Raw genomic sequence first — 14,070 nt, 5'->3', positions numbered from 1 at the left:
AGCAAATCCGTAAATCTGATTTAGTTTTGTTTTGGTTCGGTTTGCTGCAATTCCATATGGCACATATGTAATGAAGCTTCTTCCTTGTATCCTCGTACGGATTTTGAAATAGTTTCATACCACATACAAATTACAATCATGTTCATGACCTCACCTCAATTATCTCAATATATGGTTTTAGGTCTTAACATTTTGCTCAACTGCATTAACTTGAAAAAAAAAAAACTAGGACGAATACCAAATGTATGGATGAAAAGGAGAAGAAATTTATTACTAATCCTCCAATGCACCCTCAAAAGAATGTACTTCTCCATATGTACAGAAAAGAATGGCTCATGTACATTCCGAGTTCATTATGTCAAACCCAGATCTATACAGTAAAAATGAATGATGAAAAAAGACAAGTAAAAGACGGTTCTTACTTTGTCACCCAACATCTAAATTTCCTATCTGGATTCTTCAAATTGAAAACAATTATAATGGCCCCCTTAGATTGTTGAATGAATTTGCTCTGAGTCAAGAGTTGTGTTGTGTTTCTGGTGCAAGCCTGCAAAAGTGACACAAGGAGTTGGAAACTCGCCAGGCAATCGAAGAGCAATGCTTGTAAGTAGGAATATAAATTTACGAACACAAGCAACAGATTCACTAGTAAAGGGCACAAAGCTTTCTTTCTATGTCTAATCTAATATATAAATGTGGTGTCTGGAAAGAAAATCTATCAAGAGACAAGGCGTAGTAACATACCGGTCACGATCATTTAATGTTTGAATCGATGGAGACTAAAATCAAGGGACTCCAAGGATCTGGATAGTGGAGACTTATGTCGAGAGGCTTCTGCAGCTGATAGTTGCGATCCTCCGAAAATGTTTTCAGCTGAATGATGTTTAATCACCTACAAAAAGGATACCATAGGATGAAATCCTTGCTTTGACCAAAAAAAAAAGAAAAAAAAAGATGAAATCCTTGCTATGACATGTTACGTTTTAGAGTACTATGACAAAAGAAACATCACAATATCAAGGCAAAGGGTGGTGGTCTTGTTTGTTTGTGGCAAACATATTGCATCTAAGTAAGAGTGCCGAAGGGCCAAAATGCAATAGGCTTTCTCTAGTTAGTTCATCCCTAGCCGCATCCACTAAAGCTTCAAGTTTGTTAATACAGGGTCAGATCTCTCTTTACAAAAGGATTTAAGATCCACATCAGGGAAACCTGACTGTATAACCCCACAATAAGTGAGTAGTTAAACGATAAAGAGTGCATAAACAAGTTTTGAGATCAAGAGCTAGAGCATACATGTATTGCCTTGGGTGAAGAGATATTGTTTTGGCCGCCACCATCACATGGAGGAAACTGGTAGGCTAGTCCCTCGATAGAGTCATCCAAGATTTCATCAGAACGGTGCTGAGATGTAGCAGAAGGCTCTAATAAGCTAGTTCGTAAATCAGGATCACGTGAACGCTGCTGGCTACCTAAAGTGGGAGGATCCACAAAGCTGTTCTGCGAATCTGAATCTGATCGACGGGGAAGAGAGGTGTCTACAATGGAAGCTCCCAGCCTATAAATCTGAAACCACAACAGAGAAGAAGATAGCCTCACAATGAACCCAGCGATTTCCATAGCCATGGTGAGTTTCACAGAGAAGATGTAAAAGGCTTTATACATCTCAGATGAAATGTTCCTGCATAGACAACACCAATTAAAGAGAATTAATCATCAAAACATAATGAGAGCCAATCAATAGAGCAAATTAAACAAGCCAAAAAAGGCTCTTAATACCAAATCTCACTGGAGAAGAGAATGAGCCATGAGATATCAAGAAGAATGGCGCAGAAGAGAAGCGCAGCGTAGGTGCGGCCAAGACTCTGGCTATTGCTCTCGATCGCCACAAGCGCGAATAAGGCAATCGCCAAATTGATCAGCAAGACTCCGTTGTACAATGCCCCTAGTGAACCAATCATCGCGCATCCTATCTGAAAAACCAATTAATTTAATATAGCCTGAGTGTCTTAAAACCCTAAGGCCCAAACAGATACGAACCAAAAAAGGGAAAACGAAACGGATTTTACCTGAGCGTAAATAAGGATCACGACGAGGGATTGGAGCCTAACATAGTCGCGAAGCCAATTATGTATTCGACTCCGCAGCGAAACGCAAAGCATCTTGTAATCTTCCTCGTTTACTTGTTGTTGTTGTTACTCCGATGTCGTCTCTTCATCGAGAATGGAGAATGATTCTTTGGGCGGGATCGCGTTGGAGAAGAGGAAAGGAATTATATTCTTCGCTGGAGAAAGTTTTCTGTTTCTTGTTTCAGTGACAGCTTACAAACAAGGGAGTGGGAGAAGCCGTGTCTTCAAACTCGGGCCGTTAAAAAATATATATAGAAGCCCGACCTGGGCCCAAAAACTAAACCAAAACCGGTTATTTGATTATTATTATTCGAAACGACGTCGTTGGCTCTCTACATGTCGACCTCTCCTTATGTGAGGATCGGAGATTCTGAAATCTATTTCTGGAAGGAGGAGGAGCGATCTCGACTTGTTCTTTTGATCTCTGGTAAGATTGTTCGACGACGAAGATGATGAAGATGCAGCGAATTGGTGTGCTGGCGTTTTTGGTGGCTCTATCTGCGATTGAATTTGGATTGACTTCTGCCAATACCGTTCCTGCTTTCCTCTGGTCTCCGCATCTCCAGTAAATCCTCTCTCTCTTTATACTTCTCTTTGTGTCATCTCGTTGACATTTTAGAAAAATCTCTGCTTTTTTCGTATGTGTTTGGAGATATTTTGATTTAAATTTGATAAAGCCTGAGAGACTTGTGAACTGTTATGATCTGGCGTGCGTGTGTTGGAACTTGTTTGATTTGAATCTCAAAATTTTCAGGCGTGTTAATGGTGAAGTGGATGAGGGTGTAAACTATCAGGTTATGTCTGCGAAGGATCTAGTAGGCTCTGTTTTCACTCAAGGAGGATGGTCTAACTTTCTGGTATCTTCTTCTTCTTCTTGCTCCTATCATTTCATTTCTCTATCTTACTTGGTTCTCTTCTTCTAGTGCTCGGACAAGAAAGTTGAGCAAGCTGTTGACGTTGCACTTGTGTTCATCGGCAGAGAGGTAAATAATACTACTTTGTTATCTATTAATGAAAGAGCCATCATGTCAAAGTTGTGTGATTGAATATAATGTAGGACAGTAGGAGTATTGTTTTGATCTTTCCTCACAAACGAACCCCATTTGGATCTTTGGTTTCTTGTTGTGATGCTGTGAAGAAATCTAATGTCTTTAGTATTGCAAGAAACGAAGTGTCTTTCTTCTGCATCTTCTGTTCTATCCTGCGAATTCTAATATTCACGTTCTCCTCCTCCTGCAGTTACTGTCTTCTGATGTTTCTTCCAAAAAGAACTCGGACCCTGCCCTTGTTAACACACTGAATGTATGTCCAATTTTTTCCTTTATTCGGAACATATCGCCTGCAGATAACAGATTATAAACTTGTTTTGTTTCAACCTCCACATCTTTGTTTGGGCAGAGTCTGTTCACTGCTTCCAACTTCTCATTGGCATTCCCATATATTGCTGCGCCAGAGGAAGAAAGGATGGAGAATTTACTGCTTTCAGGGCTTAAAGAAGCTTGCCCTAGCAATGTAGGAGTCAGCAATATTGTCTTCTCTGATTCTTGCTTTGTTGAAGATGGAACAGTTCAGAAACTATCAGACTTGCAGTCTTTCAAAGTAATGTGAATTGCTCTTTATGTTTTCCTTTTCACTAACTCCATGCCTACTCAACGGTGTCAACCCTGTTATTCACTCCTTATATAAATTGACAGGATCATTTGTTTGCTAGAAAAGAAACAAGAAAAGAAGGAGAAACTGACTTGGTTGTGCTCTGTTCTGAGGGTTCCGAATCAATTAGTGAATCTGGCCACTCACATTCAGAGCGTAAGTGGAAAATGGAAACATCATTATGTCATAAAAATAATATATACTCGAGAACAAAGAAGTTAAGTAATTTCTTCTATTGTGTAGGTGAAAGCATTTCGGAACTTGTTAGTTCTGTAGAACAATCTGGCAGTAAATATACAGCTCTTTATGTTTCTGATCCTTATTGGTACACATCTTACAAAACTCTCCAAAGGTTTCTAGCTGAAAGCGCTACAGGAAACAGCAGCGTTGGTGTTTCCACAACCTGTGATGAACTCTGCAAATTTAAGTCATCGCTTTTGGAGGGCATACTAGTGGTGAGAGTAGTCACTCTTTGTTTATGCTTCTGTTTTCATTTGTGAACATCACAAAACTGGCTGCAAACATTCATCTAACAGACTTTGATTAGGATAGAGCTAATATGATTCTATCTGCTTTCATTATTAAAGAAAAAAAAAAGGCCTCTGATTATGATTTTCTTCTCATTGTGATTTTCTTTATCTTTTTGCAGGGAATCGTTTTCCTTCTCATCCTCATCAGTGGACTTTGTTGTATGGCGGGTATCGATACACCAACTAGATTCGAGACTCCTCAAGATTCTTGAGCAGTTGACTTCTAAAAGAGTCATCCCCACCTTTTGCTTTGCTTTTGCTTGTGGACGGGTCTTTCTTTTCTTCTGCATAGTGCGTATGGTGAAAAAGGTATCTCAATGTCGATTGTTACATCTCAAAAACAAAAATGGATATGCGATAAAAAAATCCCCTTGTAACATTTATTCATCTTGTTTGTGAGTCTTTCCTTAACGTTATAAATTAATAATGGAGAACGAGTAAAAGAACCAGAGAGAGACTGGAAGAACAACTATATTCTTTTATAAAGTTTGTTATATTTCTTTTCTCTCTTTGATTTATAGCTATTTTATTTTAGACAGAGTTCTCTCTGGGTAGTATCGTACTCATATCAATCTGGGGATTTGGACATTGATTTCGTGGAATAACTCAGGACACTGGTGTCCGTAGAGTCAGTGATAGGACATGTTTAGTGGCATTTGTAAAAGAGTTTGGGTTAACAAAGTAAGTGAGAAGTAACGATTCAAAAGAATTTGCTTAGATTTACTAAATAACTAGTAAAATGTAAAGAGACATTTTTGACCATAGGCTTTCTAAAATTTAAAGACTTGAATGGGCATATTTATAATTTATTAATGTGCTATGAAACATCTAAAATGCTTTACTTTCTAGTATTTTGCAAATTTTATATATGCTTGGGTCCTTATGGTCCCTGCATGGATTTTATTTTCATCACATATCTGTTTGACAAAAGTCATAAAATCGATCTTTAAGATTTTCTTGTTGACCCAATCTCTCCATAAAGAAGAGCATTAATAGGGAATAAAAATGAAAATGAGGATTCCATTAATCTTTTTGACATTTTTTTTTTTTGAAACTATCTTTTTGACATTATTCTTCTCCATTAATATCAACTAGATTTTGACCCGCACGCCCGTGCGGGTGTATATTTTTTTATAAAATATGTTGTTTTCATGTTAATATTAAAATTGGGAAAAAAATCTGAATCTAAGAAATCGAACCGATCCCGATCCAAAAAGAAGTATAAAACCCGAACTGAAATTGATTAAAATATCAAAATTTTGGTATTTATAGAACTGAAACAGAATCCGATCCAAGCCGAAATATTTTAGATACTTGAATGTATCTGAAATAGATTTATATACTTATATATATTTTATTTTTTTAGACTTAATGTATATAAAAACATCCAGAATATATATGGTACTTATAAGTTGATTTAAATAATTGAAAATATATATAAATAGTCAAATGTAAATATCTAAAATAGTTAAAGTATAATCAAATCACCAAAAATGCTTAACATGATTATTGATTATCTGTCCAAATATTTAAATCAAACCAATTTATATGTTAAGTTCAGTTACTCTGATATATGTTATCCAAATTTATATGTAATACATTATTTTGTTTATATATTTTGAGAAATTTAAAGTATACAATTTTAAATGGATTATCCGAACCTGAACAACCCCGCAAAGATCAAAATCGAATCTGAACCAAAATTTAGAAATATATGAATGGGACATAAATCTTTGAATCTGAAAACCCGAAACAAAACAGACCTAAACCGAACCTGAATGTGTACCTGAACGCCCACCCCTAATTCACTATCTACTTTTTTTTTCTTTAAAAACACATCAAACATATAATTTATTGTATTTTATACGTACTATCATATAAATAATGACATATATTATATTTTCAATAATCACATATAATGAAAATATTTTTTAATAATGGTTATTGGAAAATATTTTATTAAAAATAGGTTTTTTTGAATATATGTTATTTTAAATCAATTTTTGATATAAATCAACTTTAAATTATTATTTTGATTTGAAAAAATATATAAAGTTTAAATTTTGTTTTATGATTATTTTAGACAAATGATATTTTTAGATAATTAGATTATCTCATTTTGTATATTTTAAAGTTGACACAAATAGATAGTTTCTCATAATATAATAGATTTCTATTTTTTTAATAACATAAATTCATTTTTTTAATATACTGTTATCTATGTTTCCAAACAATATTATATATTTTTATATTGTTATTCATGTTTTCAAACAAACCTATTTTTGTAATTAATATTCATGTTTCCAAATAAACCTATTTTTTGGAATGTTATCCAAATGAATTTTTTAAAAATATAATGTTTTCTCCGAGTTTTCTTTTTTGTTTGCAATTTTTTAAAAATAAAAAAAAATCTTTTTGATATATCTTTAAAGTTTATTAGCTATTTATTTATGTAGTAATTAAAATTTTAAAACCAGCATTTTAAATAGAATACTATAAGCAAATCGATTTTCACTGGAGATATGAATTTGAATTAATTAATATTCATTCCTTTTAGATTAAATCATCATAATTATCAGAATATTTTTATTTGTAAATAAGCCAAACGTGATTTGCAAGTTTATATGTAGATTGTGTTGGTTGTATTCTTCTTAGATGGTTGCATAATAATAGGATTTTTTAAAGAATATTATCAATGTTAGGAATCAAAGGAGTTAAATTGGTTTTGATTTAGTGCACCAATAATATCTAATGATATATTGGTTTTGATTCTGTAGATCAATATTTAACCGAGCATTATTTTATATGGAAACACGTTTGTTTTGAATTTTGCAGACCAAACTAAACCAAGACATTGGTATTTACATGGTTAAGAATTTACAGAATTTGTTTCTTTATGTTGTGAACCGAACTATGTATATACAAAATGTTGGATAATAATTCACACGAACATGTTTGTTTTGATTTCTATTGGAACATGTTTATAGAAATATTGGTATTTTATGTAGTGGACCGTGTATTAAAACATGTTTGTTTTGATTTCTGCAAAAAAAATAAACCGAGTCATATATAGTTGGTGGCATATTTAACTTGATTAAGTAAAGCGACATAACTGGTCAAAATTATACCCAATCATATTTAACTCTGGTTTTAAGTGAAGCGTGCGTGTCAAAATTAAACCAAGTCTTATTTCACTCCGTTTTAAGTGCACGTTAATTTATCAGATATACATAGTTTGTTAAGTCAAAAACGACTGTGTGTAAAGACAATGGCATATAATGGTAAATATTAAGGAAAACTTGGGGTTAAGTACTATTTGTACTTCACTTTTAATAGATTAGATGTATTGTTTTACATTTTATTATTCCTATTAATAACAAAGACAGACTATTATGTAATTATGAAAAAGTTGTATAAGCATCCTGCATCTATAATCTAGACCCATCTTTGACGACTTCTTTCTTTTGACACCACATAATTTCACCAAAAATGCATGGAAGAAAAACTCTTGGTTGTTTAAAAAATATTTTGGTGTTTCTAATAAATATTTCCGATTAAAATTAAATTATAGCATGAAATAATATGGAGGGAAGCACATGAGTCATAGGGGTTTGAGCCTAAAGAGCAGTGAAAATCCCACTGCTCTGCCACTCCACCAACTGACATTATCACCCATTTTCTTCTTTTTTTTTCTAATAAGTATCCATGTTCTTGTATTGCATCCCAAGAAAAATATGGACTACCTGCAATAACAACAAAATTGATAGAACTTGGCAATAATGAAAAAAATGCGAAATAACAAATCTGGTTCACCTCTTATTTATTCTATATTTTCATGTGTAACTCAGATAGAGCCTTTCCATTTTTTCCTTTTTCATTCATATTATTCTTTTCTATTCATCAACTATATTTTTTGGGGTTAAACATATTACATGTTGAAATCATAACAGTTAAATCATGTTGAAAATGTAAAGAAAATGTACGGCCACGCAGGTGATCTACTCTAGAAGAAGGTCTTTTGATCTTTTCGAGAACTTTGAGATTCCACGTTCTGATTTGTGTCTGTCTATGTAAATGCACATACATATAGATACAAATCTACATGCTTATTTATTCGTGCCCTTTCGAGTACCTGTCGGGATAACTAGGGGTTCACGTAAATGTTAAGATTCCTTGCTTCTTTTAAGAATTGTGTACGAGAATGTGTCTTTCTTCTCTCCCTATGTATATACATTTTTCTCGTGAGTTATTTTCTTCGTAAGTACTAAAATTAGAAACTTATTGCTCCTATCAACTTACTAAAACCAGGTCGATTTTGTGCAAGTGGGTCTTTCTGCCTCAAACCGCGTATATTTGTATTTGTATTTGTTCCGAGAGTCTATTTACCTAGCTAGACCAACCACAACTTCTTACTCTAAAATATACTCCCTCTACTACAAAATAAGATGTTTTAGACTAATGCACAATTATTAAGAATCAGTTTTTATCTAAAAAATCATTGGAATATAAATAAAAAATTTATATAACTAACTACAAAATATGCTATGAATTAATATATATTTGTTACAATGTTTTGATAAAACAAAAAGTTATTTAAAAATATTAAAATATATTACATATTAAAACATCAAAAATTCTATTAAACAAACATTTCAAAACGAAGGAAGTTTTTATAGATTCTATGATAGGTTATAAAATATCAAGACTTTTAAAATTACAAAATGGAAAGGGACAGTCCTTAATTTTGTCAACTGGAAGGAAATTAAACACTTCAAAAGAACAAAACCATTTTTTCAAAAAAAAGAAGAGATTGCTACCATAAATGTTTTATGTGTGTGTGTATGTATATGTATGTGAATGTATCATGTAAGACTATATATGTGAAGGTGTATGTGGACCCATATCTCTTAGCGGCATCTGTTAAAGCTGTAAAGCTTTTGCAGCTTAAGAAAATTATTACTATGAGGATGAAGCAGTATGGAGGAACCTTATCTCTTTAACTATTGTTTTTATCGAATCTCTTTATTTCTCCATTCTATTTTATTCAAGTTCTATTTATTTCGTTTTAATTTTTAGGGTTTTGCATATCTACCTTCTCGGGGGCATAAATGAAGAGAATGCATAGATCTCAAGTCTTCTCTCTTTTCATTTTAGTTATTTTATTCCCTCTCATCTTCACCATCTTCTATATAAATCGAGAGCGAGCGAGTCTTCTATTATTCATAATTGACCCAAATAAAACAGAGTATACACACCGCCTCTTCCATCTCTATCGTTACATTCGAGAAGAAAAATATCAGAAATATACATTAGTTTATGTGGTTTTCATATATACATGTGTGTGTATAGAGGAAGGCGTATGTGACCAAAGTAGTGTGCAGCCAAGGATGACTTGCCGATTTAAAATATCTGCTAAATCTTTTGTTAGTATTTTAAAGAAAAAAATCATGATCGGCAAGTTGTCCTTGGCTATACGTTTCTTTGTGTCGCGCATAGATGAGTGCGGTAAGATCGGAAGAACGCAAGTTACGCAACCTAGCTGAGGAACATATTAAGCCGAATAACAAGAGGTAAGTACGATTCACAGCTTTTTCTCTTTGGAATATATAGTTGTGAATTATTACAAAATTAAAATATTATAGAAATGGGTAGTAAAATTAATTAACACACATAATATACATATAAATGGTTCGTTGTAGATGTCAAAAAAAAATGGTTCGTTGTATTTTTTTCTTCTTTTATTATAGATACCGGAACAAAGCCCATATGGCGAACAGGCGAAGTCTAAAGTGATCTTTGTTATACGTGGAAGAACCATATATTTCTAACCAAAAAGCCGAAGATGAAATAGTTGAAGGATGGTTAACGATTATTTTACCCTACAGATATGCCTGAGAAAAAAAGAGAAATGCCTGCGTATTTATCTGATCGACACGTGTTTCTCAGGCTATTATGTAAACATTTGTTCTATGTAGGAATTAACATGTTTTACTTACTCACGACTAGAGCATTATCATTATAATTAAATCGAATCAGTGAATGTATCATGATAGTAGATGTAAAGAAAAATTCTCTTAATCCATTTTGTTTGACTTTGACCTTAAGCGTTAACCGGTTTTGCTCTCCAACGACGAAGAGATTTACATGTCAAGCTTGCTTGCGATAGAACTTAATCCTTTCAGGTGATCTAGGGTTTGTACTCGTTCTAAGGGTTTTTTTTGGCATTTCTGAACTTTTTTTTGTCAACTATCCATCTACTTCAGATCAAGTGGTGTCATCGAAAAAGAGCCGATTCTCTGACTTCCGTCTGTATGAGTCTTGATTCTTTTTCTAACACATCTGTTGGACCATTTAATATGAAACACATGTTTGAAGTCATCCTGTAATCTTTGGAATACTTCGATCTATATAGCAAATGTTAGCTAATCCATCGAGAGCTTGTAGTTATGTCAATTAGATCCGAATATTTCATGTCGAACCGTATCAAAGTTATCCTCGTGTCTTTCATACATGAGCAGGGGCGAACCCACTTGAAAGGTTGTGGGGTCAATTGACACCGCAACAATAGTATAAGTTTCTGTTTGTAAGCTATTTTTCATTGTGAGACTGTGGCTCAGTTGTTGGAAATAGCAGTACTGAACCTACAAATATTGGGTTCGATTCAACCAGTTTACACATTTTAATATTTTTTTTATATTATGAACCCACATAAATTTTTTGCTGGGACCGCCACTGTACATGAGACTGGCATCTCTGAGTTATCGTTGGTGTTCTGAGTTATCCTTGGTGTTTGGTAGGTGGAAGTAAAAATTACAAACTTCGATTCCTCTGCTTTCCAACGAAATCAAGAAGTGAAATATGTTGGGCTTGATTCCAAAATTCTAAACCCGAACATAAATTAAATTTTCATTTCACATTTACTCATCGATTTGATCGATGGGAAGAATACAGAATGTGATGTAATTATTTCTCTGCTTAAATTAATACTTTGTATGCAACTGACCAACCAGTCTATTGTGTTAGAATGAGGATTATATTAAGTGGCTAATACTGTTTACTATTAGCAAATTAACATCAATTGGATCTGTAAAATATAGTAGTAATGTTTAATGGAATTAGGAAAGGGTTATTTTAGTCGCGTAATACACTCACTTATGGAAAGTACAATTTTACATATCAATTAGAAATACAAAAAGAAACTTTGAGGAAGTGATGAGTTTAAATAGTGTAGGGTGTAGGTAATGGCAAGCCCTTGACGATACCGCAAAGGTTGGTGTTGAGTGGGATGTTGTATTCGTCTCTTAGAGATTTCTCAGGTGAGAGGACACTGACGTACATTTGCTGTCCCAAGTATCTTCTCTCCCAGTTCTCTGATCTGATGTTCCACATACCAGCATTGTCGAATGTCAAGAGGATGGCGGACCAGGACTTGGGGAACACTTGCACGGTGTGTCTGCTGACGGCATCGAGCAAGTTGTAGTTGTTTCTCTTCTCTGGTGTCCATGTTCCGGGCTCAGAGCTGTTGAGAACCAATGTTAAAGAAAATTGTTAGGAATCTTAAAATCATGAGGGAACCAGAGTTGGTTTTGGCTCGTTTTAATCCCAAATTTTAAGAGCTATTTAAATTGTTGAATCTTTTTTTAACTTAAAATTAATCTAAAAATATTTATGAGGTCCTATAAATTTCAGACCAGCCCTAAGACAGAACATAAGAAGTGAAGGTTATGAGTGGAGCTTACGCGACAGAGAAGAATGAGTAACCATCCAAATTGAAGGATTGCATGCTCTTCTCATGGTTCTCGAAGACGATTTCCACAAAGGTACGGAAAGTGATGTTCAAAACATTGGGCTCGACGGTCAGTGTTGTGATCTTGGCTGCTGGCTCGTCCTTGATGACGTTGTATTTGAAGACCTTCTCGGACATCTCGAAGTACTCAGCAAGCTTCAAGGGAGTCTCGGTATCAATGTGTGATACACCGTTGAGTCCAAACCTGACCTTTCCGTCAACCAAGTTCTTGCTGTTGGCGAGCTTGATGGTACGGGTGATGTTGATCTTTCCGTAATGGTAAGATCCTTGGGGGTTAGGTCTAGCCGCGCTGGCGGTTAAGTTCCACCTGAAGGATCTGAACTGGTTAAGAGACCAAGCCCATCCGACTGGAGCCTTGGGAAGCTCACTTGAAGCCTGAACATTGCTTCCTTCGTAGCTCATCACACCAACGGTGCTCACTTGCTTCTTGAGGAACCTAGTGGATGCAACCATGTAGTAGTTCTTGGCGGTTTGGTCAGCGGTCACGAGAACAGCGTAGCACTGTCCGACGTGGACGTCGAGTGAGTCGTAGTCGTTCTGGAGAACGTGGGAGCCTTCCATCTCAACAAGCTTCATCTTGTGTCCTTGGATCCTGAAGTTAAGTGTGGATTTGAATCCAACGTTGCAGATTCTGTACTTGTAAGTCTTTCCAGGTTTCATGGTGAAGAGCGGCACGTTGGGTCCTCCGACTTTACCGGACTTACCGTTGATGAGAACACCGTCGGGGGAGCCAAGAGTGCGACCGCTGTCGAGGAAGGTCTTGAGAGCGGTGTGGCTCTTGGTGTACCAGTCGTTGATGAGGACGGTGTAGTCGTCTTCGGGGTCAGCGTAAGGGACGGGGATAAGGAGACGGCTGTTGACACGGAGGCCACCAAAACCACCGGCGAAACGGTGGAGAGCGGTTGATGGGTAGTAGAAGTAGCTACCGATCTGGTCCTTTGGCTGGAAGTGGTAAGTGTAGTTGGTGCCTGCTGGGATTGGGCATGAGGTCCCAGTCACACCATCTTGCCATGAGTTCTTCCTGTGCTGGAGACCACTCCTGCCATGTCACCGAACCCATTGTCAGGACTCAGTATCCAAAGTTATAAACTTATAATGAAGACTAGTCATAAATTAATAGTTGGTTCATAACTGAACCACAATGTGTTTTTAATCAGTTTTGCTCACCAATTGAATAGGATAAACCCAAACATGACAATTTATTTGTTATAAATATGTAACTAATAACTATGTGCCATTTTTCAAATATAACATTTTTCAAAAATAAAGCAAAAAAATAATAATTTGAACGGAAACTAAACCAGATTTTTCCTAAACAATTATATTGACCGATCCAAGAAAAAATCATTTCAATTTGTAGAACCTAAAACCCCAGGAAACAAAAAAGAACATACGTAAACCAAGAGTTTTTAAAACCTAAAACCAATATAAGTTTATTTGAAAATGATAAATGTTATGAAAAATATGATTTGTTCTTTTGAAGACAACGTTCTTATGTAAAAAAAAACGCTTTCTACGTTTGATAAATCTAAAGAGAACAAAACCAGATAAGGTATAAAGAAGAAACGAGAGGGGATGGTTACGAACCATGTCAAGAGGAAAGGCTCGTCGAGGTTGTTGAAGACATTGATGACAACATTGTTGTTAGAGGTGGAGTTTAGGTTAGGACCAGGGAACTGTCCGTTGATGAGAATCACCTGTTGAGGGATTCCTAGAGGCGCGACGGTTCCGTAGGTCACATTCCACGTGTAGTAGAAGTAAGGATCGCCGGCGTTCACCAGAGCCACCGTCGAGACGAGGCACACAAACACTGTCAAAAGCTTACCACCCTGCATCATCACTTTTCTATCTTTTTAATTTATTTTTAATTAATAAACTAAACCCTTTCCTATAGAATAATTATTTCTTCTCAAAAGCAAGAAGAAACTATGTTCTCTTGACTTTTGACGAGTTTTTT

General features: G+C 35.1%; 3 protein-coding genes across 4 annotated transcripts; 1 reads left to right on the top strand and 2 right to left on the bottom strand.

Moving 5' to 3' along the window:
- Nucleotides 1–246: 246 nt before the first annotated feature.
- On the bottom strand, nucleotides 247–2,328 carry LOC108859368 (uncharacterized). 2 transcript variants are annotated; one of them, XM_018633265.2, is made up of 5 exons: nucleotides 2,067–2,325; nucleotides 1,777–1,970; nucleotides 1,294–1,678; nucleotides 745–892; nucleotides 247–547 (listed from the first exon to the last, which is right to left on the bottom strand). In XM_018633265.2, the coding sequence occupies exons 1-4, from the start codon at nucleotides 2,157–2,159 to the stop codon at nucleotides 758–760; spliced, it is 807 nt and encodes a 268-aa protein (XP_018488767.1). In that variant the 5' UTR covers nucleotides 2,160–2,325; the 3' UTR covers nucleotides 247–547; nucleotides 745–757. The 2 variants fall into 2 exon arrangements, with proteins under 2 accessions (XP_018488767.1, XP_056866299.1); XM_057010319.1 differs by lacking the exons at nucleotides 247–547; nucleotides 745–892 and adding an exon at nucleotides 912–1,213 and having other exon boundaries at nucleotides 2,067–2,328.
- A 126-nt stretch (nucleotides 2,329–2,454) lies between these two features.
- Nucleotides 2,455–4,806, top strand: LOC108856481 (uncharacterized). The gene is made up of 8 exons (XM_018630291.2): nucleotides 2,455–2,691; nucleotides 2,881–2,983; nucleotides 3,050–3,109; nucleotides 3,366–3,428; nucleotides 3,525–3,725; nucleotides 3,821–3,932; nucleotides 4,020–4,231; nucleotides 4,426–4,806. Exons 1-8 carry the CDS (start codon nucleotides 2,576–2,578, stop codon nucleotides 4,516–4,518), a joined length of 960 nt encoding a protein of 319 aa, XP_018485793.1. The 5' UTR covers nucleotides 2,455–2,575; the 3' UTR covers nucleotides 4,519–4,806.
- A 6,594-nt stretch (nucleotides 4,807–11,400) lies between these two features.
- On the bottom strand, nucleotides 11,401–14,070 carry LOC108859782 (L-ascorbate oxidase homolog). The gene is made up of 3 exons (XM_018633690.2): nucleotides 13,701–14,070; nucleotides 12,046–13,152; nucleotides 11,401–11,825 (listed from the first exon to the last, which is right to left on the bottom strand). Exons 1-3 carry the CDS (start codon nucleotides 13,949–13,951, stop codon nucleotides 11,525–11,527), a joined length of 1,659 nt encoding a protein of 552 aa, XP_018489192.1. The 5' UTR covers nucleotides 13,952–14,070; the 3' UTR covers nucleotides 11,401–11,524.

Source organism: Raphanus sativus, chromosome 5, assembly GCF_000801105.2.
Source record: "Raphanus sativus cultivar WK10039 chromosome 5, ASM80110v3, whole genome shotgun sequence".
In the NCBI taxonomy this organism is placed as follows: domain Eukaryota; kingdom Viridiplantae; phylum Streptophyta; class Magnoliopsida; order Brassicales; family Brassicaceae; genus Raphanus; species Raphanus sativus.
This window is presented reverse-complemented; position numbering and strand designations above follow the sequence as displayed.

Excerpts from the sequence above, each read along its gene's own strand:
- LOC108859368 (XM_018633265.2), bottom strand. The coding sequence starts at position 2,159 with ATGCTTTGCGTTTCGCTGCGGAGTCGAATACATAATTGGCTTCGCGAC. Across the intron at positions 1,971-2,066 it reads TGATCCTTATTTACGCTCAG|ATAGGATGCGCGATGATTGG; the intron begins GTAAAATCCGTT and ends TTGGTTTTTCAG. Across the intron at positions 1,679-1,776 it reads CTCTTCTCCAGTGAGATTTG|GAACATTTCATCTGAGATGT; the intron begins GTATTAAGAGCC and ends TTGTCTATGCAG.
- LOC108856481 (XM_018630291.2), top strand. The coding sequence starts at position 2,576 with ATGATGAAGATGCAGCGAATTGGTGTGCTGGCGTTTTTGGTGGCTCTA. Across the intron at positions 2,984-3,049 it reads GAGGATGGTCTAACTTTCTG|TGCTCGGACAAGAAAGTTGA; the intron begins GTATCTTCTTCT and ends CTCTTCTTCTAG. Across the intron at positions 3,933-4,019 it reads TGGCCACTCACATTCAGAGC|GTGAAAGCATTTCGGAACTT; the intron begins GTAAGTGGAAAA and ends TCTATTGTGTAG.
- LOC108859782 (XM_018633690.2), bottom strand. The coding sequence starts at position 13,951 with ATGATGCAGGGTGGTAAGCTTTTGACAGTGTTTGTGTGCCTCGTCTCG. Across the intron at positions 13,153-13,700 it reads GAGCCTTTCCTCTTGACATG|GAGTGGTCTCCAGCACAGGA; the intron begins GTTCGTAACCAT and ends GTGACATGGCAG. Across the intron at positions 11,826-12,045 it reads TACTCATTCTTCTCTGTCGC|CTCTGAGCCCGGAACATGGA; the intron begins GTAAGCTCCACT and ends GGTTCTCAACAG.